The sequence below is a fragment of the Pseudophryne corroboree genome, chromosome 12 (genome assembly GCF_028390025.1).
Source record: "Pseudophryne corroboree isolate aPseCor3 chromosome 12, aPseCor3.hap2, whole genome shotgun sequence".
NCBI classification, from domain to species: Eukaryota; Metazoa; Chordata; class Amphibia; order Anura; family Myobatrachidae; genus Pseudophryne; species Pseudophryne corroboree.
In genome coordinates this window covers 25,784,379-25,811,648 of record NC_086455.1, presented here as the reverse complement: position 1 = coordinate 25,811,648, position 27,270 = coordinate 25,784,379, and the positions used below count along the sequence as shown (strand labels likewise).

The 27,270-nt window shown below is 46.1% G+C and overlaps 1 protein-coding gene across 2 annotated transcripts in view; it reads left to right on the top strand.

The window, feature by feature from the left end:
* BRF1 (BRF1 RNA polymerase III transcription initiation factor subunit) overlaps positions 1 to 27,270 on the top strand; it is a 463,462-nt gene that overhangs the window by 28,315 nt on the left and 407,877 nt on the right. For both annotated transcript variants that reach the window (XM_063947216.1, XM_063947215.1), the window contains exon 2: positions 21,758 to 21,838. In XM_063947216.1, coding sequence (XP_063803286.1) covers positions 21,758 to 21,838 — 81 coding nt within the window. The remainder of the gene's footprint in view (positions 1 to 21,757; positions 21,839 to 27,270) is intronic.

Here is a 27,270-nt window from a genome sequence, read left to right as displayed (position 1 = left end):
CATAGTTTAAACATGCAAGCCAATCTGGACGATATCGATGTATATAATGTCATATCGTCCAAATTGGCCATAGATATCGTCCAGTGTGTATGCTTAAAATCGCGAAAGAAAAATCTGCCAATGATATCATTGGTTGGTAACATCGGCAAAATCGCTAAGTGTGTAGGGCCCATAAGAAGAACCCTGCTCCAAAGTGTCTACAGTCTAGTGGTAAGAGGGCAGAGCTGAGGCTAGATGGGTGAGTGTGGGTGAGAGAAGTGATGGTGCATTAGTGTGGGCGGCATAGGTGGGAGGAGCATAAACGGTGATGATAAAGATGAGTCTCGGAGAGCATAAAGTGAGTTGAAGCTTGTGGGAGATACTGGTCACACGTGATAGGGAATGCCTTAAGCTGTTAGTGTCCAGGGAGAAGTCTTTTTTTTTTTTTTGTGGCATAACTTGTAATTAGTGATGTGCGGATTCGGTTTTACTCGGTTCTCAAAACGGCATCTTATTGGCTATCCAAAACACGTGACATCCGTGAGCCAATAAGATGCCGTTTTGAGAACCGAGTAAAACCGAATCCGCTCATCACTACTTGTAATACATAATATATATCTCGCAATAGTGCAATAACAATAGACAATGGCACCAGTAGAACATAATATAAGAGGGAGAACCCTTCTAATACCCCTTTCACTTCTCCAAAATAACCCGGCTTTTTTACCGGGTTGTTGCTGAGTCGACACGGGTCGAGGTGCGGTGTGAAAGCGCCAAACTGAATATCCCGGGATGTCCAACCAGGTATTTCAACCCGGGTTAAAAGAAGGGTTGAACACGTGTTGTACCCGGATTATTGTGCACTAAAAAGCTACTGTCCCGGGATATTCGACCCACCTCTGAAGAAATAGCGCTGATTGGTTGTTTCCAGTCAGCTGAGGTCTGTTTACTGTACTGCACTGTGAGCACACGTGTTGGAAAGCAATCTGCACAGTTCTGCACTCCTTTGGACCAGTTCTGCACTCCTTTGGACCCCCTTAGCCATGGCAAACTAGAGTGATGAGGAAGTCAGGGAGTTGCTGCGGATCAGGGGTGAAGAAGAAATACGTCGGCAGATCACGGGTACAGTCAGGGATGCGATAACATATCGCAACATCAGTAAAATGCTTGCAGCATTTGGGTTTATTAGGTCCCAACAGCGATCAATAAGTTGATGGCACTAAAGACACAGACCATGTGCACTGTGAGCATTCCCCAGCCCCTCCCTTTCTTGTAGAAAACTGTGAACCACTCAAGATCTTTTAAAATGACATCACACTGGTTTTAACCTGGGTGTCCCGGGTTGAGCAAAAATACACCAATATAGGAATAACCCAGGTCAATATTGTGATGTGAACGTCTTTTACCCGGGTTGGAGCCGTGTTCAAATCCCGGATCTGACTCGGGTTTGCGATGTGAAAGGGGTATTAGTAGGTGTGAGCCAGAGACGAGTCCCTGATTAGTTCTAGATCTAAGGGGGTGATATGAGATATATGAAGGGTTGGTATTGGCGAGTATTGTAAGGGGGGCCAGTGCAGGGATCTGTAGCCTGGCACGCCGCACGTGGGTCAGCAAGATAGGAAAACCAACCTTTCTGCAGCATTGAGGAAGGACTCCTGTGAGGGGCAGATGGGTGAAGGGAGTGCCGGATAGGAAAAGGTTGCAGACTGAAGTTTATGAGAATGGATTGATTCTAACAATGGAATGGTCTGATTACAGTAAAACATATAAAATGAAAAGTGAATTGTGAAATAAAGATTAGGTGACATGTACAGTGCAGTCATTGCCTGCTGGTTTCCCAGTACTATGTGTGCACAGAAGAGGTTCTATTATAGGACAAGGGTTTCTAATGAGACCAGTTCTGCTTGCAGCCTGTAAGGATGCACTAAACGCAAGTCATGCTGCTAACAGATATTGTAAAGCATTAGCTATAATTAAGGCTGGGGGTTTCCAGTGGAATAATTGTTGATTTTAAATACACAATGCTCTAAAAGGTCAGACACTAATATTTGTGTTAATGTGACCTTCCTGCGGAGAGGCTAGTCACTGCAGGTCCCTGCTCTGTGTGGTATTGCAGGCTTATAACGGGCTAATAATAGTCTTTGAAGGTAATGCCTGTATACAAATGCCATTAAATTCTGTGTTATTTCCTTATCTTCACTCGTACACTCCACCTGCAGGATTTTCCAATTAAAAAGTTTAGAAGGCGAATACTTTGTGTGGCGTCGCACGGCATTGCAGTTTGTTCCCTGCCTCCGTTCTGTACAAGCTGCCTATCTCTGCCATAATACAGGACTTTCTTTGCTAATATGCTTCGCAGGCTCTCTCTCAAGTTATGAATCTCGCATTAATGGAAAGAGCTGGGAGAAAAAAAAAAATGAAATGGATATTAAACCCCATTAAGTACTGGGTGATTGGAAAATGGGGTTTTAATCTTGTAAAAAATTGGTTTAAAGATATTGGGAGTGCAGAGGTTTGGGTGTTTGAAGGTGAATAGTGTAGTAGAGTATGTAAGCATAAATGTGTTATTTCTCTGTATACTGCGTCCCTTTTATATAAATAGTGTGGGCTAATGTGTGTGTTATAGTCTAATGTCTAATCTAATGAATAGCACAGGGTGTGCCCTAGGCCAGCCATACTTCATCTTTCCTTAGCAGACAGGAGGCGAAGGTGTGTCCTATACTCCTCAGACTAGGAGTATAGAAACACTGCCCTCTAATAACCATCGGTACCCTAGGCCATGTCCTAGGTATGCGTAATTGTAGTGCCCACCGTCCTGTAGTACAACTCTGCCGCTAATGAAATTATCAGGGGTACTAGTACACTGAGTAACATAAAATGGTTTTCACTTGACCTTTGTACAAAAGGCAGCTTCTTCCCCCTCATCTGCAACTGGCTGTAAGGTAATCACTGTCCTTGGCTTCACTCTCCTCCTTTTGGTGTTGCACCAAGCCTCCAGCAGAGGGCCTCAGTGCAGTGAGTAATCGGGACTGCTGTATATCACAGTTGAGAGTTCTCACCTCATCCTTATATATATATATATATATATATATATATATATATATATATATATATATATATATATATATATATATATATATATTCATTCATTCCTTTGACTCCACCGGTTATGGATTTACATGCTATGTTTTTTAGGGTACATCCTGTCACTCTCTATGTCTGTCGCATTCGGCCGCTTACGTGCCTTATGAGACATGGCATGCAGATGAACATGCGCAGTCAGGTGGAAGGCACGCCGGAGGTTCGGCTGAACAGATGTGGGTCTCAAAAGGCACGTAAGCGTCCGAAGTCGACAGACATAGAGAGTGACATGATGTACCCTAAAAAACATAGCATGTAAATCCATAACCGGTGGAGTCAAAGGAATTATAGCAACATGAATATAATGAAATGTTGAAAGCAGTTTGAAGACACAATGCAAAGCACTCAGATTTCTGATGAAGTTATGGAAAATTGTTGATGTGTTAAGCCGGGGCCGAAACTAGGATTTCTGTCACCCGGGGCAAGGTAGTCATTTGACACCCCCCCCCCCCCCCCCCCCCGCATAAAAAAAATATATATTTTACAATAAATGAATAAAAAGAATAAAATAAAAAATAAATAAATAAATGAATAAAAATATTATATATATATATATATATCTTTCAGAACTTTTTAACCTGAAAAACTGCCTTTTCTAACATAAATTTCATATCCAGGAAAAAGTGTCCCCATTTTACACATTGCGGCAGGCACAGGTCCCCATTTTACACAGTACGCTGGCACAGGTCCCCATTTTACACAGTACGCTGGCAAGTGTCCCCATTTTACACATTGCGGCAGGCACAGGTCCCCATTTTACACAGTACGCTGGCACAGGTCCCCATTTTACACAGTACGCTGGCACAGGTCCCCATTTTACACAGTACGCTGGCACAGGTCCCCATTTTACACAGTACGCTGGCACAGGTCCCCATTTTACACAGTACGCTGGCACAGGTCCCCATTTTACACAGTACGCTGGCACAGGTCCCCATTTTACACAGTACGCAGGCACAGGTCCCCATTTTACACTACGCAGGCACAGGTCCCCATTTTACACATTGCGGCAGGCACAGGTCCCCATTTTACACAGTAAGCTGGCACAGGTCCCCATTTTACACAGTACGCTGGCACAGGTCCCCATTTTACACAGTACGCTGGCACAGGTCCCCATTTTACACAGTACGCAGGCACAGGTCCCCATTTTACACAGTACGCAGGCACAGGTCCCCATTTTACACAGTATGCTGGCACAGGTCCCCATTTTACACAGTACGCTGGCACAGGTCCCCATTTTACACAGTACGCTGGCACAGGTCCCCATTTTACACAGTACGCTGGCACAGGTCCCCATTTTACACAGTACGCTGGCACAGGTCCCCATTTTACACAGTACGCAGGCACAGGTCCCCATTTTACACAGTACGCAGGCACAGGTCCCCATTTTACACAGTACGCAGGCACAGGTCCCCATTTTACACAGTACGCTGGCACAGGTCCCCATTTTACACAGTACGCAGGCACAGGTCCCCATTTTACACAGTACGCAGGCACAGGTCCCCATTTTACACAGAACGCAGGCACAGGTCCCCATTTTACACAGTACGCAGGCACAGGTCCCCATTTTAAACATTACGGCAGGTGGTGGGGAGAGGGAGGGAGAGAGAGAGAGGAAGGGAGAGGGGCTGACTTACATTTGAAGCGGTTCTCGCCGCTCTTCAGCCGCCTCTCCCTCCTCGTCTGCGCGGCTCCGGGCTCCCCCTTCAGTTCTCCCTCCTCCGGCGGGGTTTCGTTGAATGACGCGTTTGCGCCGTGACGTCACGACGCAATCGCGTCATTCCGCGAAACCCCGCCCCCCGAGCTGGGCACTCGGGAGAAGGGGGTTTAAAAGTGCCGCGGCGGTGTTTGGGGGTCTCGGCGCCCCCTCCAATCCGGCGCCCAGGTCACCTGCCCCCCTAGCCCCCCCCCTAGTTTCGGCCCTGGTTAAGCTGATCCATGTGGTTCAGTGACTCCTACAAGGACATGACTCTGAAGATAGTGAATTTACACAGCTGTGCCTGCAGATTGAACTGAATAAAATTTTGTATACTGTTTTGGAAACTGGAAAAAGTAGCGAGTGCCCTTGTTTTGGAGAGTATGGACGGTTCCTGAAAGGGATAATTAAGGACGCACCCTGCATGTTGAAAAAGGAGAGTGCAGCTATGTGACTGTGGAGATAGAGAGAGATAGATATATATATATATATATATATATATATATGCAATTGTATTGCTTGGTTGAAAACTCAAAAAGCAGAAAAGATAGAAGCGCTGTCCGCATTAAGTACATATAAAAAAAAAAAGACTACATTAAATATCTGATACTAAGATATCTCATTGATTACTTAATAGTTGCTGTGTTTGATAGCTGCGATTACTGTTATACCTTGCTGGTTCGTTTTGTAATATACTGTATTTTATATCTTTGGTAATATTTCCTCTATATATTGTGTATGAATTGTGTTATCACTACTACACATCCCAGCATGCCCTGCCTCTGTTTTAGCATGCCTGCATTAATAGCAAATCTGTGGCAGGGCATGCTGGGATGTGTAATGCCACAGCAGCTGGAGGGCCGCAGGTTGAAGGCCCATTTTCTAAGGGGAGGGGGGAACAGTTAGAAGGTAGACTGGGAAGAAGGACCTGGTCAAGATGGTTTTAGTGCATGTTTGTAGCTGGTGAGATGTTAGAAATGGTATACGTTCAAGATACCAGCTGTTGGGGTCCTCCATCTGATATTGCAGGGCTGCATTTGTCTTTTTCTCTGACGTCCTAGTGGATACTGGGGACTCCGTAAGGACCATGGGGAATAGACGGGCTCCGCAGGAGACTGGGCACACTATAAGAAAGATTTGGTACTACCTGGTGTGCACTGGCTCCTCCCTCTATGCCCCTCCTCCAGACCTCAGTTAGATTTCTGTGCCCGGCCGAGCTGGATGCACACTAGGGGCTCTCCTGAGCTCCTAGAAAGAAAGTATATGTTAGGTTTTTTATTTTACAGTGAGACCTGCTGGCAACAGGCTCACTGCAACGAGGGACTAAGGGGAGAAGAAGCGAACCTACCTGCTTGCAGCTAGCTTGGGCTTCTTAGGCTACTGGACACCATTAGCTCCAGGGGGATCGACCGCAGGACCCGTCCTTGGTGTTCGTTCCCGGAGCCGCACCGCCGTCCCCCTTACAGAGCCAGAAGCAAGAAGATGGTCCGGAAAATCGGCGGCAGAAGACTTCAGTCTTCACCAAGGTAGTGCACAGCACTGCAGCTGTGCGCCATTGCTCCTCATACACACTTCACACTCCGGTCACTGAGGGTGCAGGGCGCTGGGGGGGGGGCGCCCTGAGCAGCAATAAAATCACCTTGGCTGGCAAAATAACCACAATATATAGCCCCAGAGGCTATATATGTGGTAATAACCCCTGCCAGAATACAGAAAAAAGCGGGAGAAAAGTCTGCCGAAAAAGGGGCGGAGCCATCTCCCTCAGCACACTGGCGCCATTTCTCCCTCACAGTTCCGCTGGAAGGAAGCTCCCTGACTCTCCCCTGCAGTCTACACTACAGAAAAGGGTAAAAAAGAGAGGGGGGGCACAAATTTGAGGCGCAGTAAATATAGCAGCTATAGGGGACATAATTCAGTCAGTCCCTGCATTATATAGCGCTCTGGTGTGTGCTGGCATACTCTCTCTCTGTCTCCCCAAAGGGCTTTTGTGGGGTCCTGTCTCCTTTAAGAGCATTCCCTGTGTGTGTGTGCGGTGTGTCGGTACGGCTGTGTCGACATGTTTGATGAGGAGACTTATGTGGAGGCGGAGCAGATGCCTATAAATGTGATGTCACCCCCTGCGGGGCAGACACCTGAGTGGATGGACTTATGGAAGGAATTACGTGCAAGTGTCGACTCCTTACATAAAAAATTTGACGACATGCCAAATGCGGGACAGCCGTCTTCTCAGCTCGTGCCTGCCCAGGCAATTAAAAGGCCATCAGGGGCTCTAAAACGCCCACTACCTCAGATGGCAGACACAGATGTCGACACGGATACTGATACCAGTGTCGACGACGATGAGTCAAATTTAATGTCCACTAGGGCCATTCGTTGCATGATTGAGGCAATGAAAGAGGTTTTACACATTTCTGATATAAACCCAGGTACCTCAAAAAAGGGTATTATGTTTGGGGAGAAAAAACTACCAATAGTTTTTCCCCCATCTGAAGAATTAAATGAAGTGTGTGAAGAAGCGTGGGCTTTCCCTGATAAAAAATTGGTGATTTAAAAAAAATTACTAATGGCGTTCCCTTTCTCGCCAGAGGATAGGTCACGTTGGGAAACTCCCCCTAGGGTGGATAAAGCGCTCACACGTTTGTCTAAAAAGGTGGCACTACCGTCTCCGGATACGGCCGCCCTAAAGGAATCTGCTGATAGAAAGCAGGAGGCTATCCTAAAGTCTATATATACACACACTGGTGTTATACTGAGACCAGCTATTGCTTCAGCGTGGATGTGCAGTGCTGCTGCTGCTTGGTCAGATTCCCTGTCAGAAAATATTGACACCCTGGACAGGGACACTATATTGCTAACCGTAGAGCATATAAAAGACTCAGTCTTGTACATGAGAGATGCACAGAGGGAGATCTGCCGGCTGGCATCTAGAATAAGTGCATTGTCCATTTCTGCTAGGAGAGGGTTATGGACTCGGCAGTGGACAGGGGATGCAGATTCTAAAAGGCACATGGAAGTTTTGCCTTATAAGGGTGAGGAGTTATTCGGGGATGGTCTCTCAGACCTTGTTTCCACAGCAACAGCTGGGAAGTCAGCATTTTTGCCCCATGTCCCCTCACAGCCGAAGAAAGCGCCGTATTATCAGGTACAGTCCTTTCAACCCCAGAAAAACAGGCGGGGAAAAGGCGGGTCCTTTCTGTCTAGAGGCAGAGGAAGGGGAAAAAAGCTGCACCACGCAGCAGGTTCCCAGGAACAAAAGTCCTCCCCCGCTTCTTCCAAATCCGCCACATGACGGTGGGGCTCCACAGGCGGAGCCAGGTACGGTGGGGGGCCGCCTCAAAAATTTCAGCGATCAGTGGGTTCGCTCACGGGTGGATCCCTGGATCCTTCAAGTAGTATCTCAGGGAACAAGCTGGAATTCGAGGCGCCTCCCCCCCGCCGTTTCCTCAAATCGGCCTTACCGACAACTCCCTCGGGCAGGGAGGCTGTACTAGAGGCAATTCACAAGCTGTATTCCCAGCAGGTGATAGTCAAAGTACCCCTACTTCAACAAGGACGGGGTTACTATTCCACACTGTTTGTGGTACCGAAACCGGACGGTTCGGTGAGACCCATTTAAATTTGAAATCCTTTAACACATACATAAAAAGATTCAAGTTCAAGATGGAATCGCTCAGGGCGGTTATTGCAAGCCTGGACGAGGGGGATTACAAGGTATCCCTGGACATCAAGGATGCTTACCTGCATGTCCCAATTTACCTTCCTCACCAGGAGTACCTCAGATTTGTGGTACAGGATTGCCATTACCAATTCCAGACACTACCGTTTGGACTGTCCACGGCACCGAGGGTGTTTACCAAGGTAATGGCAGAAATGATGATACTCCTTCGAAAAAAGGGAGTTTTAATTATCCCGTACTTGGACGATCTCCTAATAAAGGCGAGGTCCAGGGAGCAGTTACTGGTCGGAGTAGCACTTTCTCGGGAAGTGCTACAACAGCATGGCTGGATTCTAAACATTCCAAAGTCACAACTGGTTCCTTCCACACGCTTACTGTTCCTGGGGATGATTCTGGACACAGAACAGAAAAAAGTGTTTCTCCCGAAGGAGAAAGCCAAGGAGCTGTCATCTCTAGTCAGAGACCTCCTAAAACCAAAACGGGTATCGGTGCATCACTGCACACGAGTCCTGGGAAAAATGGTGGCTTCGTACGAAGCAATTCCATTCGGCAGGTTCCATGCAAGGACCTTCCAGTGGGACCTCTTGGACAAGTGGTCGGGATCGCATCTTCAGATGCATCAACTGATAACCCTGTCTCCAAGGACCAGGGTGTCTCTACTGTGGTGGCTGCAGAGTGCTCATCTTCTAGAGGGCCGCAGATTCGGCATACAGGACTGGGTCCTGGTGACCACGGATGCCAGCCTTCGGGGCTGGGGCGCAATCACACAGGGAAGAAATTTCCACGGACTTTGGTCAAGTCAGGAGTCGTCCCTACACATAAACATTCTGGAACTGAGGGCCATTTACAATGCCCTAAGTCAGGCAAGGCCCCTGCTTCAAAACCAGCCGGTTCTGATCCAATCAGACAACATCACGGCAGTCGCCCATGTAAACCGACAGGGCGGCACAAGAAGCAGGGTGGCGATGGCAGAAGCCACAAGGATTCTCCGATGGGCGGAAAATCACGTACTAGCACTGTCAGCAGTGTTCATTCTGGGAGTGGACAACTGGGAAGCAGACTTCCTCAGCAGACACGACCTACACCCGGGAGAGTGGGGACTTCATCCAGAAGTCTTCCTACTGTTGGTAAACCGTTGGGAAAGGCCACAGGTGGACATGATGGCGTCCCGCCTCAACAAAAAGCTAAAGAGATATTGCGCCAGGTCAAGGGACCCTCAGGCGATAGCTGTGGACGCTCTAGTGACACCGTGGGTGTACCAGTCGGTTTATGTGTTCCCTCCTCTGCCTCTCATACCAAAGGTACTGAGAATAATAAGAAGGCGAGGAGTAAGAACGATACTCGTGGTTCCGGATTGGCCAAGAAGAGCTTGGTACCCGGAACTTCAAGAAATGTTATCAGAGGACCCATGGCCTCTACCGCTCAGACAGGATCTGCTACAGCAGGGGCCGTGTCTGTTCCAAGACTTACTGCGGCTGCGTTTGACGGCATGGCGGTTGAATTCCGGATCCTAAAGGAAAAGGGCATTCCGGAGGAAGTCATTCCTACGCTGATAAAAGCCAGGAAAGAAGTAACCGCAAACCATTATCACCGCATTTGGCGAAAATATGTTGCGTGGTGTGAGGCCAGGAAGGCCCCTACAGAGGAATTTCAGCTGGGTCGTTTTCTGCACTTCCTACAGTCAGGAGTGACTATGGGCCTAAAATTGGGTTCCATTAAGGTCCAGATTTCGGCTCTGTCGATTTTCTTCCAGAAAGAACTGGCTTCACTGCCTGAAGTTCAGACTTTTGTAAAGGGAGTGCTTCATATTCAGCCCCCTTTTGTGCCTCCTGTGGCACCTTGGGATCTCAATGTGGTGTTGAGTTTCCTAAAATCACATTGGTTTGAACCACTTAAAACCGTGGATCTGAAATATCTCACGTGGAAAGTGGTCATGTTATTGGCCTTGGCTTCGGCCAGGCGTGTGTCAGAATTGGCGGCTTTGTCATGTAAAAGCCCTTATCTGATTTTCCATATGGATAGGGCAGACTTGAGGACTCGTCCTCAGTTTCTCCCTAAGGTGGTATCAGCTTTTCACTTGAACCAACCTATTGTGGTGCCTGCGGCTACTAGGGACTTGGAGGATTCCAAGTTACTGGACGTAGTCAGGGCCTTGAAAATTTATGTTTCCAGGACGGCTGGAGTCAGGAAAACTGACTCGCTTTTTATCCTGTATGCACCCAACAAAATAGGTGCTCCTGCTTCTAAGCAGACTATTGCTCGCTGGATTTGTAGCACAATTCAGCTGGCGCATTCTGCGGCTGGATTGCCGCATCCTAAATCAGTGAAAGCCCATTCCACGAGGAAGGTGGGCTCATCTTGGGCGGCTGCCCGAGGGGTCTCGGCTTTACAACTTTGCCGAGCTGCAACTTGGTCAGGGGCAAACACGTTTGCTAAATTCTACAAATTTGATACCCTGGCTGAGGAGGACCTAGAGTTTGCTCATTCGGTGCTGCAGAGTCATCCGCACTCTCCTGCCCGTTTGGGAGCTTTGGTATAATCCCCATGGTCCTTACGGAGTCCCCAGCATCCACTAGGACGTCAGAGAAAATAAGAATTTACTCACCGGTAATTCTATTTCTCGTAGTCCGTAGTGGATGCGGGGCGCCCATCACAAGTGCGGATTGTCTGCAATACTTGTATATAGTTATTGCCTAACTAAAGGGTTATTGTTGAGCCATCTGTTGAGAGGCTCAGTTATATTTCATACTGTTAACTGGGTTTAATATCACGAGTTATACGGTGTGATTGGTGTGGCTGGTATGAGTCTTACCCGGGATTCAAAATCCTTCCTTATTGTGTCAGCTCTTCCGGGCACAGTATCCTAACTGAGGTCTGGAGGAGGGGCATAGAGGGAGGAGCCAGTGCACACCAGGTAGTACCAAATCTTTCTTATAGTGTGCCCAGTCTCCTGCGGAGCCCGTCTATTCCCCATGGTCCTTACGGAGTCCCCAGCATCCACTACGGACTACGAGAAATAGAATTACCGGTGAGTAAATTCTTATTTTTCCTTTGATCTAGAACCTCTGACAAGGGTACAGTTGGATGTACATATCCTAATTAGGCTGGCTCTTGGCAAACGTCACCTAAGCAGAAAACCAACAAATGTGGGAAAATGTATTTTCCTAATTCTGCAGGTTCACCTCAGCATCTGTTTGTGTCAGGCTTCCAAGTGGTAAAGATTGGAGTCCCTTGATGGTGAAATTACTATGCAAAGCAGACATCCGCTCCTGAACTCTTCCGTCACCAGAGTTTAAACATCTCTTTAAATCTGCACCTCAATCAGACCTACTAGAGTAGGACAGGAAATCAATCACGCACCCTGGCAGCCAGCCATTCTGCCATTACAGCACATGCAGTATTGACCCGTTGTACTTCATAGGCTTAAGCAGTAAAGTAGCCCTGTACTCTCTGCTGGTGAGCTGCTAGGGTGGTACCCTGGCAGCCTCAAAGTCTTCACCGGTGCACAGACCTCTCTGTACAACAGAGATAACATTATCAGTAAATGGGAGTGTTTTTAACCCTTTCACTTATAGGCGGTTATCTTTGTAACCACCTGTCACTGGAAAGATGATGCACCTTGTGGATGTTATCAGGAAATATGCACTGTCTTCTGTTTGTGTGTTTTACCGAAGACATTAGCCGCCTATTGCACCCGTCCTGCATGTCATTTGGAAAGTGCATAGCTAGTGAAAGGAAAAGACACTTAAATAAGAGGAGATCTCGTATCGCAATCCGGATTTAATGCCCAACTTTCACTCCACTGGAAATAAAATATAAGCGTTGCTGCAGATTTTCAGAGGTCGCAGCCATTCTCTTCAGGCACTTTATGCCTGAAGACTGATTGGACGTGTTCTGATTTACCGTAGGAATTAATGCTTATTTGATTATTTGAACAAATGTATTCCTAAGAATAGCCAGTGAAATATCTTCTGCTACTGTACCTTTCCCTCATTGTTGAACTCCTGAAGAAGTCCATCTGTATGGACGAAACACGTACAGCACTGTGCACTGTAGACAGGTGTGAAAAAAAAGTTGCAAAGTAAGAATGCTTTCAAAAATAGACGTGTTAATAGGTTATTTTTAGCAATTTACAAAATGCAAAGTGAATGAACAGAAGAGAAATCTAAATCAAATCAATATTTGGTGTCACCACCCTTTGCCTTCAGAATAGCATCATTTCATCTAGGTACACTTGCACACAGTTTTTGGAGGAATTCGACAGGGAGGTTGTTCCAGATATCTTTGAGAACTAACCACAGATATAGGCTTGCGCAGATCCTTCTGTCTCTTCATGTAATCCCAGGTAGACTCTATGATGTTGAGATCAGTGCTCTGTGGGGGTCATGTCATCACTTCCAGAACTCCTTGTTCTTCTTTATGCTGAAGATGGTTCTTAATGACATTGGCTGTATGTTTGGGGTCGTTGTCCTGCTACAGAATACATTTTGAGCCAATCAGACCCATCCCTGATGGCGTTGCATGATGTAAAAGTACCTGTCTGTATTTTCAACATTGTGGATACAACTAATCCTGACTGAAGGTGGCAAGCTGAAATTTGCGATAAATTACCCGCGCGGACGCTCAAATGGCACTTTTCGCAATCGTGACCAGCGCTTTGGCCGGGTTTATCTACTTTACGCGAAAGAGACCATTGTATATCACCCCCCTGTGATCCCCCATCACCTTTAGACGTGAGATTGGGTTCGATAATCAATTGAATATCGCCCTATGGGTGCATACTGCAGGGCTTTGTGAGCCAGGCCTGGTCAAACGATGGCTCTCCAGTTGTTGTGAAACTACAAGTCCCAGCATACCAGGCCACAGTTGTGCTATTGGGGAACACTAAAATTATGGCAAGGCATGCTTGGATGTATAGTTTTATAACAGCTGGAGAGCCACAGGTTGGCCAGTCACGCCCTAAACTGTGCTTTCCTGTCTTGTCACTTTTAGCCTCCGAATAAACGTTTGATTAGTTAATCAGATACAATTGCCCATTCTGTTTGTGTGGTAATGGCGCATTCCATTCTTTGTGGGCTGTGCGTTGTAGAAAATTTACCTTTTTTTTTTTTTTTGGTCTTGTGAGCGTGTAACTCAGTTAGTCACCACAACGTCCCGACACATGCAGTTCATACCTGTACTTTCTTAGCGGTGTCTGTGTATGGTTCCGGTATGAATGGTCGACCATGTTATGGTCGACAGTCATTAGGTCGACCACTATTGGTCGACATTGACATGGACACGTGGTCGACACATGAACATGGTCGTCACATGAAAAGGTCGACATGGGTTTTTTAACTTTTTTTGGTGTCGTTTTTTGCCTAAAGTGACTGGGAACCCCAATTAGTGCACCGCGTCCCCTCGCATGGCTCGCTTCGCTTGCCATGCTTCGGGCATGGTGCCTTCGCTCCGCTTCGCTCGGCACAGATTACCGTTCCAATCGTAGTCCACGTGGATTGTAAAGTATGGAAAAGTTCCCCAAAAGTAAAAAAGTAAAAAAACTCGTGTCGACCTTTCACGTGTCGACCTTTCACGTGTCGACCTTTCACGTGTCGACCTTTCACGTGTCGACCTTTCACGTGTCGACCTTTCACGTGTCGACCTTTCACGTGTCGACCTTTTTCATGTGTCGACCATGTGTCCATGTCGACCATGTCAGTGTCGACCAATAGTGGTCGACCTAATGACTGTCGACCATAACATGGTCGACCATGTGAACGGATACCCTGTGTATCGCCTGGCTGAGGATATGGGTCTGATTCTGCTATGGGGACACATGGAAATGTGGCAGCATGTAGCGAAATTTTAGCATGATGGACATGCGCCAAAGAAAAAGGTATCGGCGACCGCACATGTGGCGCATCTGGCATACACAGTGATGGAGGTCGTTGGTGTTTTTCCCATTCGCCACCTTACCATACCTTCCGAGAAATGGGCGTTTCTAGCCGGTAACTAGGCAGCGACCATGGGATGAGCAAATGTTTCTGTCCCGTGGAACGGTAAGCCGGCTTCCTTGCTTGCTTGTAGTGTGTGGCCAGAGATGGGACGCAGCGTGGGGGCAGGGGCAAGTGCAGATACAATTGATGGCATCTGCAGATGGAGAAACAGTGGGTGGGACAGGTTCCGCATACAGGCACACAGATTTTTGGCGTACACGGGTGCATTCTTGTATTGGCATAAGTAAGTAATTGGCCTGCTGCGGGCGAATGTGTGCTGCGGGCGAATGTGTGCGACTCAGAACCAGTCCCTATATTTGTTGGCCTGTGATGGGAAGCTGCTCTCTGGGACAAGTTGTATCCAGAGCAAGAGCACGTGCCTCCGATTTCATCCTCTTAAGCAGCGTTGCCCCATTAATGTAACGTATTTAAGGAAAAATAAAACTCGGGAGAAAGCCTGAACTATAAAACATTGGGGCAGATGTATTAACCTGGAGAAGGCATAAAGAAGTGATAAACCAGTGATAAAGCAGTGTTAAGTGCAAGGTGATAATGCACCAGCCAATCAGCTCCTAACTGTTAATTTACATATGGGAGCTGATTGGCTGGTGCCTTTATCACCTTGCACATATCACTGGTTTATCACTTCCTTATGCCTTCTCCAGGTTAATACATCTGCCCCAATGTTCTAAGTAAAGTAAAAGTCGCCAGTGGGCATGGGCAAGACAGTAAGATACCATTGGACGGTGAGGAAGTATCCAATTGCCCAATTTAGTGGTAGAGTTTTGACTTATTAGCGGATGTCATTTCCACAGTTATCAGTGTTCACGCCAGGCTGTCTGCCTGATTTTTAAAGGGCAAAATGCGCCCTGCTCCTTTTGTGCGCCCTGCTTAAACGGCCTGCCCGAAGTCGCCGTGTGAATAGATCTATTCACATTCAAGGGAGAGCTTGGGGGAAGCCCGGCACATCCGAAGGTGCTGGCCACAGCCCCACGAGTGATGCGACTGGCTGGGCACGCCCCCACTAGTGATGTTAAGGGGGCCGGGCCGCCCCTAATTGTGACGCCAGTGGGACCACGCCCCCTCCCAGGTTGACCACTCCCCCTTTATGTGCGTGCGCTAGCTGAAGTGCCCCCGCAGCATTGGCGCCCTGTCCCTAAAAAATGCTGGGGGGGGACGGGACGGGACACTATTTATTATACGGTTTCCTGCTCAACTATAAAAGAAAGGTGCGCTGTGTATACTTTTGGAAATGTGGTTTCTTGCTGTGAAATGTGGCTGCATCCTGCAGATCATACAGCTAACGTTGTACAGGTGCGCTCATTACTCACTGACACATTTTAAAGATCCACGGGTGGAGCCAATTATTTCACTCGTGATTATGACAGGATTCCTGGGAAATATGAGCTGTTCGGGGTCCCGAGAACAGAGTTTGAGAACCTATGCTCTGGATTTAAATATAATTAAATACAAATGCTTGGAAATTGCTGATGCAGTACTCAGATAGCTGTGATTGATGAAATAATACATGAGTCACAGAGCCAATTCAATTGTTGGTTTCCCTGACCGCCACTAGATGGCGCCCAACGGAGAAAATCAATTTTTGCTCTGTTCTGGCGCGCATGCAGGCGTGGAGAGACATTTTAGCTCGCAGCCTCTGGAGGTGCGAGCTTAAATGTGCGTAAACTCTGTGGCTTGGTTTGAGCTCCCCAACCTGTACCTTAAACGGTACTAATGGGCACGTAGATGAATACCCCCGGTGGATGCCCAATACTTTTCAGCGCCCACAAAACAATTGAATTGGCTCCAGTATGTAAGTTGAGCTTTCATTTGTACGCTTTAAAAAAAGAGCGGTATATATTGAAACCAAATGACTTATACAAAGCTTTTAAAATAATCTTTATTCTTCATCCACATCTGTGTTTTTCTGCATGTGGCTGTTTAATCCCATCTCGCCTTCTATCTCCAAATATTATTATACTGACCAGTGATCAGGGTTTTTGTCTTTCTTTTGATGTACCCTTTGGGCCATATCTATACATATAATAAAACTGTAAGGGTAGTGTCTGTACATAGCATTTTTTGGGAGAAATATACTTCTAGGGACTGTTTATGAGCTTTGGGGGTATATTCAGTTAAGGTCGGATCCATTCCGACATGCATTTGTCAGAATGCATCCGACAATGGCTATTCAAAGCCCATCTCAATTTCACTTTAAAAGAGTCGAATTGAGATGAGGAGGGGGTAGAGCCGCGGGCAGACGGGGGGGACAGCAGCGCTGCAAGAGGATGTGTCACAGCCGCCAGACATCACAGCAGCGTCCACCCGGCTACAGCAAGCGGGCCCTCACTTGCTGGAGCCGGGTGGACGCTGCCGTGAGCGGCGGCTGTGCCACATCCTCCTGCAGCGCTGTGCTGTTGCGCTGCTGGACCCCGTCTCCCCTCCCAGGTCCCACATCTCAGTTCGACTGTTTTTTAAGTCGAACTGAGTGGTCGGAAATGGGGTCAAAAGATGTCGAATTTGGCCCCATTTCCCGCAGAAGTACGCAAATCGGCAGCTATACCGCCGATTCACGTACTATTCGAATTCCCCGACTTGTTGAATAAAAATGCTTGGGACTGAATAGGTCGGAACCCCTTCCGACCTGAAAAAGTCGAAAACTGACGTCTTTTGACAAGACGGCCGTTTCGACCTTAATTGAATATACCCCTTGGAGACCCAAAAAAAATTCTTGAATTTTTGTCTGTTTGTTTCTGGCATCACACAAAAACTACTGGATGTTGTTTTCACTATTGTATAGCTTATACCTTACTACAACTTACTACTTTTACACCGCTAGCATATAACACGGGTTATTGCACATAAGCGAGCATAACCCGTGTTGCTGGTTGGTGTAAAAGGGCTGAGTTGGAATAATCCGGGTCGAGTGACCCGGTTTTCCAACTCTGGTAGTTTGCAGGGTTGAACACGGGTTCAACCCGGCAAACTGTGCTGTGTAAACGGGAGCTGGGTCGCATCGACCCGGCTCCTGTTCACAGTGAATGGACAGGCGACACTTGGAGATCATGACAATGTCACCAACCCAGCAACGGCAACGTCACCAACCCAGCGATATGCCGGGTTGGTGACTGCAGTTGGAAAGGGGCCTGATGCGGGTCGCAGCCGGGTAGCATCCGTGTCAGGCTCCAGACTGCGACCCGTGCTATTAGTATAAATGGTATTAGTGACCGAGAAAGAAACTGATGTATGTATGATCTCGATGTGACATCAGTATGAGGAATACGAAAGAAAAAAACCTGCTTGGCGCACTGAGAGTTGGTGTTCCGATCATGCTTCTGCGGAACTTGACTCTGCCCAAGTTATGCAACGTACACAGACTTAGTGACTGCTCTGCATAGGAACCTGATTGAGGCAGAGTTTCTAATGTAGTGTTCATTCTAGCACCCTGCACCTTTCAAATCCTGTGCAGTTCCTCGTTCCTGCCTGCCTGGGGTGTCGCTCTCTGCTCTGGTGCTTCACAGCACACACAGGTCTGTATCACAGCACTGAGTAACAGATCAGAGTGTGCTGAGAAGCACCACAGCAGAGAGCGACACCCCTGGCAAGAAAGAGGAACTGCACAGATTTTGAAAGGTGCAGGGTGCTAGAATGAACACTATAATGGGATATGGTGTGAGAATGTGTTTATACCACGTATACCGCTTATCCCCAACAATTTTCCTTTTCAATTTAAGCGCCTTCAGTTTCCTGTAAGCGTCTGCTTCGCTATAACACTCAACAAGTTATGGGGCAAATGTTCAGGGCTGAAGGTGTAGATCTCAGGACCAGCTGCTTCTCCCACGAGCAGCTTTACGTGGCTTGCTCACGAGTCAGTAGCCCCAAGTTTCTTTTTGTGTATTTAATCCCTGAAGGAAAAACTGAAAATAATGTTTACAAAGAAATGTCATCAATGTGTACAATATCAAATATACATCACAATATTAGTATGTCTTTGTAAAATGAGTTCCTCTAGCAATAACAAACATTCACGCATGCAAAGCCACAGGCAAATGCTAGTTTATTTTAAAGCAATAATTAAACCCTCCAAATCATGGGAATATGTCCACTTTGCTGTTTGTACTGTAGGTGGCAGCGTTTCCTTAAGTCTCAACATGTTTTCTTTAGTAACCTCTATATACTGTAGCTGTTTGAGCAAGCGGCTTAAGCACAATCTTTATGAGAATCTGCCAGTCTCTACAGTTGATTAAGCACAATAAATAAATAAACCGCCTGTGCACAGTCGTTTGGGTGTTGTCTGAGCACCACAAACCTTTTATGTTTCCGCTGCAAAGAAGTGACTGGCAAAAGGCTGAGCCTTCAGTAACTTTCTTATCCCAAGAAGGGTTCATATGTTGTATTTCTACATTTTACTGGTAACTGTTATAGAAACTGATATAAGGCAGTTTTAAGGACTTACAGAATACAGGAAAACATGCATGCAAACTATAAACAGGAAACACAATTTTAGACTTAACAATGGCCAGATCTTTATAAAGTGGTTGTTTTTATTCTGTAATATAGAAAACATTCTGCAGGATATCAAAAAAATGGTCTAGCAGAAAGTGTACATGTTAAGCAGCATTGAAAAATCCTGATGTTTTACAGGGTGAGTTAAGGGCTAATTGTGTTGTCAAGTAATTAACAAATATCAACTGTAATACATTGCCCCTCTTTCTAGGTTAAAAGTACCAGTCACCTACACACTCCTGCGCATCAGAGGACTGAGAAGACAGCACCAACAAAAATAGGTTAAAAAGTACTACGGGGGAATTCAGCTGGGTGCGAGGTTTAGTGAGGCAAAAAAACCTTGCTTACCTCACGCCCAATTTTGGATTACTGCTGGTATGCGTGCTCCCACTATCTGCAGTATACAATTAGAAAAAGTGGTTATGGGGTTTTCATACTCACCTGTCCAGTGGCCTCCCCTCCATCTTGCCACTGGGGAGGGGGCTACTAGGAGGCGCAAGGGCTGCTGGGAGATGTAGTTCTCCCAGCAGCCGGCTCCAGGGTGTATTACACTGCAGGGAGGGCAGGTGGACACACACACACTGGGTAACACTCCTATACACACCGACACTTATACACACTCACACTTGCAAACACACACTCCATGCATACTCACTTCTGCTGCAGATGAACTGCTCCCAACGCGGGATCCGGTCTGAAGATCGACAGTGTCTAGGTCGACAATGTTTAGGTCGACCACTATAGGTCGACAGTCACTAGGTCGACATGGATGGAAGGTCGACAGCGTTTCTAGGTCGACATGTGCTAGGTCGACAGGTCTAAAGGTCGACATGAGTTTTTCACAGTTTTTTTTTTTGGGGGGTATTTTTTCATACTTAACGATCCACGTGGACTACGATTGGAACGGTAAAGTGTGCCGAGCGAAGCGAAGGCACCATGCCCGAAGCATGGCGAGTGAACGCGGTGCACTAATTTGGGATCCCAGTCACTTTACGAAGAAAACGACACCAAAAAAATAAATAATAATAATCCTCATGTCGACCTTTAGACCTGTCGACCTAGCACATGTCGACCTAGAAACCCTGTCGACCTTCCATCCACGTCGACCTAGTGACTGTCGACCTATAGTGGTCGACCTAAACATTGTCGACCTAGATACTGTCGATAAAACGAACCACACCCTCCCAACGCTGGATGCATAAGATGCTTCTTTGAAAGATAAGTAAGTAATTACTGACTAATTAAGGTCAGGGAGGTGGGGGTGGGTCCAGAGCAAGTCCAGGTGATTTTTTCCTAAATATAATGATATTAGTAAAAATCAGACTAGCTCTGGAGAAAGAAGACGCAGTGATTTCTATAGAAAGAGGCGCAATGTATTACGGTCGATGGTGTTGTCTGCTCCGTCCTCGAGTGTGTAGGTGACTGGTAATTTTATCCTGGCTATCTGAGATAAAACATAGGGTAAAACCGTGCAAGGTACCGGAGTGTGACTGTGCACATTGTGGGTAATTCAGGAGGGAACACCTCACTTGTTTTTCTCACACCTCAGTGGGGTACGAGCAAAGTTTTCTTTCCATATGACCTGCTTCATAGTAGCACGGGTTCCTTCAGAACCTCTCCGTTTGTTGAATCACCTCATAAGCTTAAGTTTTAGATGTCTCCTCTTGAAGTTTGAGGTGCTTGTGCGGGTTTGACTTGGTAACCGGTAACCTTTCAGAGAGCATGTGGTGCCTCCGCAGAGCGGCTCTGCCTTTTCTTGGCTGAATCGGTATTCATGAGTGTAGCCGAGCGTTTGAATCCACTAGGGAGTAATGCCTCATTAATATTTGGTCTTAAAGTCACTAAACTGCATATTAAATAGATATCTGAAGGGACCACATAAACATATCTGTATACTACTGCATCTTATAGTTGTATAGTTTCCTGTATATACTTTTTTCTACATGAAGTTGGTAATCTTTTGAGCAGCTATTTTATATTCGTGAGTATTCATAAGATGCTGAACATCCCACCTACTATCGGGAGCATACTTATTCTGCTCATGGGCCCTAACTGTGTGGAGTTTGTATATTCTCCCCAGTGCTTGCGTGGGTTTCCTCTGGGTACTCCGGCTGCCTCCCACAATCCAAAAATATACTGGTAGGTTAATTGGTTTCCTGACAAATTAACCCAAGTACAGTGGTTCCCAAACTTTATTGAATCACAGCGCCCCCTAGAGTATCAGCATTTTCATGGCAACCCAAGGATAATTTTTTTTTTTTTATATACATTATGTATTTTTATTATAAATGTAAGTAAATTGTCCCTACCTGTCTTGCTTAGGGTTAGTTATGTGGGGGTGTACAGTTGTGCTACAGATTGTCCACATGTTTTATGATTGGCAGCCACTAGCACTGGTTTAGTCTATTACTTGGACCATAAATAATTTGATTTGGTCCTGGACCACCGACCCGCGGCACCTCCGGTTACCTAGGCACGCAGTTTGGGAACTACTGCCCCAGTATGTAAGTATGTGCACATTTGTTTAAGGCAGACTAGATGGGCCAAGTGGTTCTTATCTCCTGTCAAAAATCTGTTTCTAACATCCCAGGACTTCATCATTTTGTGTTTTATAGCAATTGTCAATGTAAAAATCTGTCCGACGTCTCTTTTTTAAAAGTCTGTGCCAGTACTAGCGCTGGGCTGACAGTAAGCTGCCACTAAAGTTAATAAAGTTGTGATTACCATGTGGACAGCAAAGACTACATGTCTGCTTTATCTCTTAATTTTTTTTTCTTCTCTTTGTAGGCATTGGTAAAGCCCCTACAATCGGCGGTGGATTTCACACAAATTTGGGAAAGGAATCTCGAGCCCAAACGCTACAAAATGGTACATAGATCTCACTGTTCTGTTGTTTTATAAAATCGTCCAGCCTCCCAATACATGAGCCTGGTGTACAGAATTATAAAGCAGTTTCACATATCTGTACAAGTTCATATTGGTGCCTGCTTTCAAAGTGTAATAGTGCGTGGCTTATTGTGGAAACATCTGATGATGAGATTCCGTAACGATCAGGGCTAATTCTGCTAAGCAGTGTTTTTCAAAAGGTGCTGCATTTTCAGCAGTTTTGGCTGCTTGGTTTAATGACGCGGTTATAGTTCATGTAAAACATGCTTAGTAGATTTGGCCCTCAGTGATGGGTGAAATGCACCCGGACTTTAATAGCAACTTACTTTGTTTTCAAGTGCACATTTGTGTAATGTAAATATAGTATTCCCAAGTACTCACTCTAGGTGCGGGGTGCTGATGAAGAGGAGAACTTATCCACAGGATCTACCTTGGGACAAAAATGTAAATGCGATATATTGCTACAGAACACAGTACATCACATGTAAAATATTGGCCTTCACATTTTAAATATATCTCCTCCCTGATCAGCACCTAGACTGAGCAAAAGAAAGAACTTATTACAAGTCATGTATAAGGTCTTCTAGACACTGACATTCTTAAAACTCATTTTAACATTTGTGAAACACATGTAAAGGAGTCTCATGGGCCCTACACGCCTGCCGATTGCCGGGCGAAGTGCCCGACGGACGATGCGGCTGACGGTCGCCACGGGGGGGTGGGGGGAATAGACGGGGTGACGTCGCTCGGCCCCACAGCCCTGCATGCTAATATGGACGAGATTGTCCATATTGGCATGCATTTATATACGAGCCGGCACCAACGATGAACAAGCACGGGGCCGCACATCGTACATCGTTGGTGCTATCGTTGGTGCCTACACACTGAAAGATATGAACGATATCTCGTTCATATCTTTGTGTAGTCGTTAAATGTGTAAGGCCCATGACAGTAGAAGCTATTGTTTCTGATGTCACATATCCGTTGGTGTTCTTACTTCTGTTAGGTTTTACCATAGCACTTTGCAGAGACCTACTGTACTTGTTTTTATTGTTGGCATCTGTCAAGTTTAAACACACTGAAAATCTTCCATTTGTTTCAAAAACGGTCAAAAATACTCCCATAAACTGCTGTAAATGTAGGTATAAAGACTAAATCATATTGTATACTGTTTATATAAATGTGCAAAATATTTTGTGTGTAGCGCTATATAAATACTGTGTGTTTAAATATTTTGTGTGACACGATCTTAATATTTATGAAAATGAATACCCCCACCATTCCACCATCACTGTGACTTATTACTTATTGTAGCAATTCCCCTCTCATGTCTGTGACCTGTTGCTTCATGATGTTATGTGGTCACGCAACAAAATGATTTCTAGTGACATTATTTATAGTATGACTTTAGTTTCTGTATAATTCTCATTACTTCTGCTACACTTGTTCGTTTACTGTCAGAACTAGCTCAAAGAGACAGTCGTGCAGACTGCATAGGGAAACGATAACCTTGATCATGTTTAAAGAGGTTCTGCTGTAGTTTCCTTAAAATATATTGACCAGATTTTGATGGCTGAAATCCAGTCATTTAGTATGTGTAATCTGCCAGCATATACTGCATAAACAAACCACACTAGCTGGGCTGCTTTCTTGCCTTGTGCACCCTGTGGGGGTAATTCAGAGTTGATCGCAGCAGCAACTTTGTTAGCAGTTGGGCAAAACCATGTGCAGTGCAGGGGAGTCAGATGTAACATGTGCAGAGAGAGTTAGATTTGGGTGGGTTATTTTGTGTCTCTGCAGGGTAAATACTGGCTGCTTTATTTTTACACTGCAATTTAGATTTCAGTTTGAACACACCCCACCCAAATCTAACTCTCTCTGCACATGTTACATCTGCCCCACCTGCAGTGCACATGGTTTTGCCCATCTGCTAACAAATTTGCTGCTGCGATTAACTCTGAATTAGGCTCTGTGGGGGTAATTCCAAGTTAATCGCAGCAGGAAATTTTTTAGCAGTTGGGCAAAACCATGTGCACTGCAGGGGGGGGGGGCAGATATAACATTTGCAGAGAGAGTTAGATTTGGGTGGGTTATTTTGTTCCTGTGCAGGGTAAATACTGTCTGCTTTATTTTTATACTGCAATTTAGATTGCAGATTGAACTCACCCCACCCAAATCTAACTCTCTCTGCACATGTTACATCTGCTCCCCCTGCACTGCACATGGTTTTGCCCAACTGCTAAAAAATTTCCTGCTGCGATCAATTTGGAATTACCCCCTGTGTCTCTTGTTCTGACCTCCTGGTATAGATCTGCAGTTTAAGGCCTCCTAGAACTTTTAGTACATTCAGTCTGTCATGAAGCCACGCTGGGTTTGTAATCAGCAGGGGAAAGCCTGTGTCATCCACTTGTTATGTAGAGGGTGGAATAGACCCTTTTGTGAAAGGAGCGATGTGTGACGGGATGAGGCCATCCTGTCATTACTGACCACTAATGGGTGATGCTTGGTCAGTGGGTGTCATTGGGCACTCCTAAGTTACCAACTAGGATACTTGAAGCTACATACCCTCCAACATGACCCATTCCATTAGGTACAATGCTCTGTTCCTGGACTTCCTTTCCAGTGGCAATTACAGAGGTGGAGCTGCAGCATAGTCCAAAGTATAGACAGGGAAACCACACCAACTGCTACTCCAAACACTGCCAAACATTGCCTGCCGGGACTTAATAGCAGTTGGTGCGGCTCCCCTATTTGAATATTGGACTGTGCTGCAGCCCCGCCTCTGTAACTGCCACTGGCGCAAAAATCCAGGAACAGAGCAATTTGCACCTAATGGAACGGGTCATGTTGGAGGATATGGAAGCTGCCACCGCCAGGCTTCCCCACTGACACATGGAACTGCTTTGCCTGGTCTATGTAACTGCTGCTGCTCCGCACTATTGGTTGCACAGGCTTACTGTGGATCAGGACTGCTGGGTAGGGGACAGAATGTTGGTTGAGGGAGCAGTGCCAAGTACAGACATCCTTATAGTATGGGTACAGGCGTCTCTCAGGAATACACCAATATTTGTAGTAATAGTCCAGCTGTCACACCAACCGGGAGGTAGGTGAATGTTATAATGTCCATGTGGCTTGTATAACCAGTGCAGGTGGATGTCATGATCTCTCACATGAATCAGCTTGGTCAATGCTCTTAACTTTCCACTATTGGGTAGATTTACTTAAGCTTCTAAAAATGAAAAGTGGTTTTGTTGCCCATAGCAACCAATCAGAATCTACCTCTTTTCTTTATTGCATCCTAAAAAATGGTGTGGTCTTCAGTATGCCGCCGGCCGGGATCCTGGTGACCAGCATACCGGCGTCGGGATCCCAACCGCCAGCATGCCGACACACATTATCCCTCTTGGGGGTCCACCACCCCCCTGGAGGGAGAATAAATAGCGTAGTGCGCCACCATGCCCGCAGCATGGCGAGCGCAGCGAGCCCGCAAGGGGCTCATTAGCGCTCGCCCAGCTGCCGGTATGCTGGCCCCTGGGATCCCGACGGCCGGCCACTCATACTACACCCTAGAAAATGATAGAATCTGATTTGTTCTTATGGGCAAAACCACCAGCTTTAGTAAACCTACCCCTTTATATACTAGAGTGATGTGTCTACAAACTACCGGTGTGACGGGTGGCTCCGTCTCCTTGTCTCCATTACATTTGACTAGGACAGTGAATCGGCCAGCTAAGCTACATCCATGATTTTGTTCCCAGCTATCTCTCCCCCACCTCCCACTCAAGGCCCCCCCAAGGCGAATGTGGCTGTAGGAGGTCAGGAATCCGATCTTGGAGCAGCAGAGCTGTTTGAACTTGGCTCTGTGGCTTTGCCACCCGGTAAGCCCAGGCATGGAGCACACCATGAGGATTCAGTTGAAGCCCTCCTGTGATAATGTAAAACCTTGTTGCTACAAAATACTATTGAGTAGAACAACGGTATTATCTTTCCCTCATGATGCACAGAATATTCAAGGGCAGATAGAAGAATGGCAGCACTTACGGAGAAAGGACTTGCATTGCTAATAGACGTAACGATTCTGTACATGTAATATTCTGTTTCCATTATGTTATCACAAAATACTCCATTTATTTATTCAGCAATATTACAGGTGACGTGTGTGTGGTGTGAAAATGACCACATAGCCCGGTAGAAAGCCTGTTGAAATTGACAGGGTCATAGTTGAATATATTGGAAGATGATTTCCATCTGCCGTTTGTGAGTTGACTTGTCAACACACTGGCATTCTTTAAACACATCGCCTTGATCCATTCACTCACCTGTTGGACCAACATTATCGAAGCTACTTGAGGCATCTAAGAGGGTGTGAAATAACATATATGGACCCAGACTGCAGTGAGTAGGTGACAGTTAAACTATTTAGTTTATCCAGATATTGCAAATCACAGAGGCATCCATTAACCAAGAACAAAGTGCCTGAGTAGTAGTTGCCATTGAAACTGCTTGTAATGAAAGCCAATAGTGACGCGGTATGGTGGTGGGAATATGTGTTATGGCATGGGACAGCGCATTGTGGTGGAATATGTGTTGTATCATGTGACACAGGGCGGTAGTGGAAAGTGTGTGTGTTGTGGCAATTAATGCCGTATAACCTAACCTTGAGCCGCTGAACAATGTCCAGGAACCAAATTACTTGATGATTACCTGATCACATGATAGATGTGATAACAAATCACTACAATCACAGTAAAACATTATATGTCAGGATTGAGGTGGTTCCAGTTGCTCTCCGGCGTCATGGCTCCCGGCCGCAGGTCCCTCTGCAGTCTTGTGACTTGCAGCCATCTCTCCGGCACACCTGTGCAGCTATACTGGTTCCAGCCCGGTTCTGCATATTAAAGCTAGGCCGGTTCCAGCCCGGTTCTGCATATTGAAACTATACTAGTCTCAGTCAGTTCCAGACCGACATCTCAGAAGCTAAAAAGATAAATGAACTAGTGCTGTAAGAAGTATATACAAATTGGACGGTCTGTTTTATAAAAAAGAATCACAATTTATTCCATAAAATTCATAGTCACTTATGCTCCTGAGGAAGCTGGATGTCTAAAAGAACCAGTGAAACGCGTTGAGCTTACTACACTTTCCGCCACCTATCCGGAGCTCACTGAACTTTTTACATATATTTGGATTCCCGGTCATCCATATTGGCAAAATTTTGGACAACTGCTCCATCATTGGACTTTGCACTGCACCACCTTTCCGGTACATCCCTCCAGCTATTCAAATGGACTATTCCTAAGGCTGATGCAATATCATGGGATCAACATATATCTATATCCGGTAAATAATTCTGTATTATAGTGACTGTATTGGATTGGAAGATGTCCTAGCCAAATTTCTGGAACTAGATATAA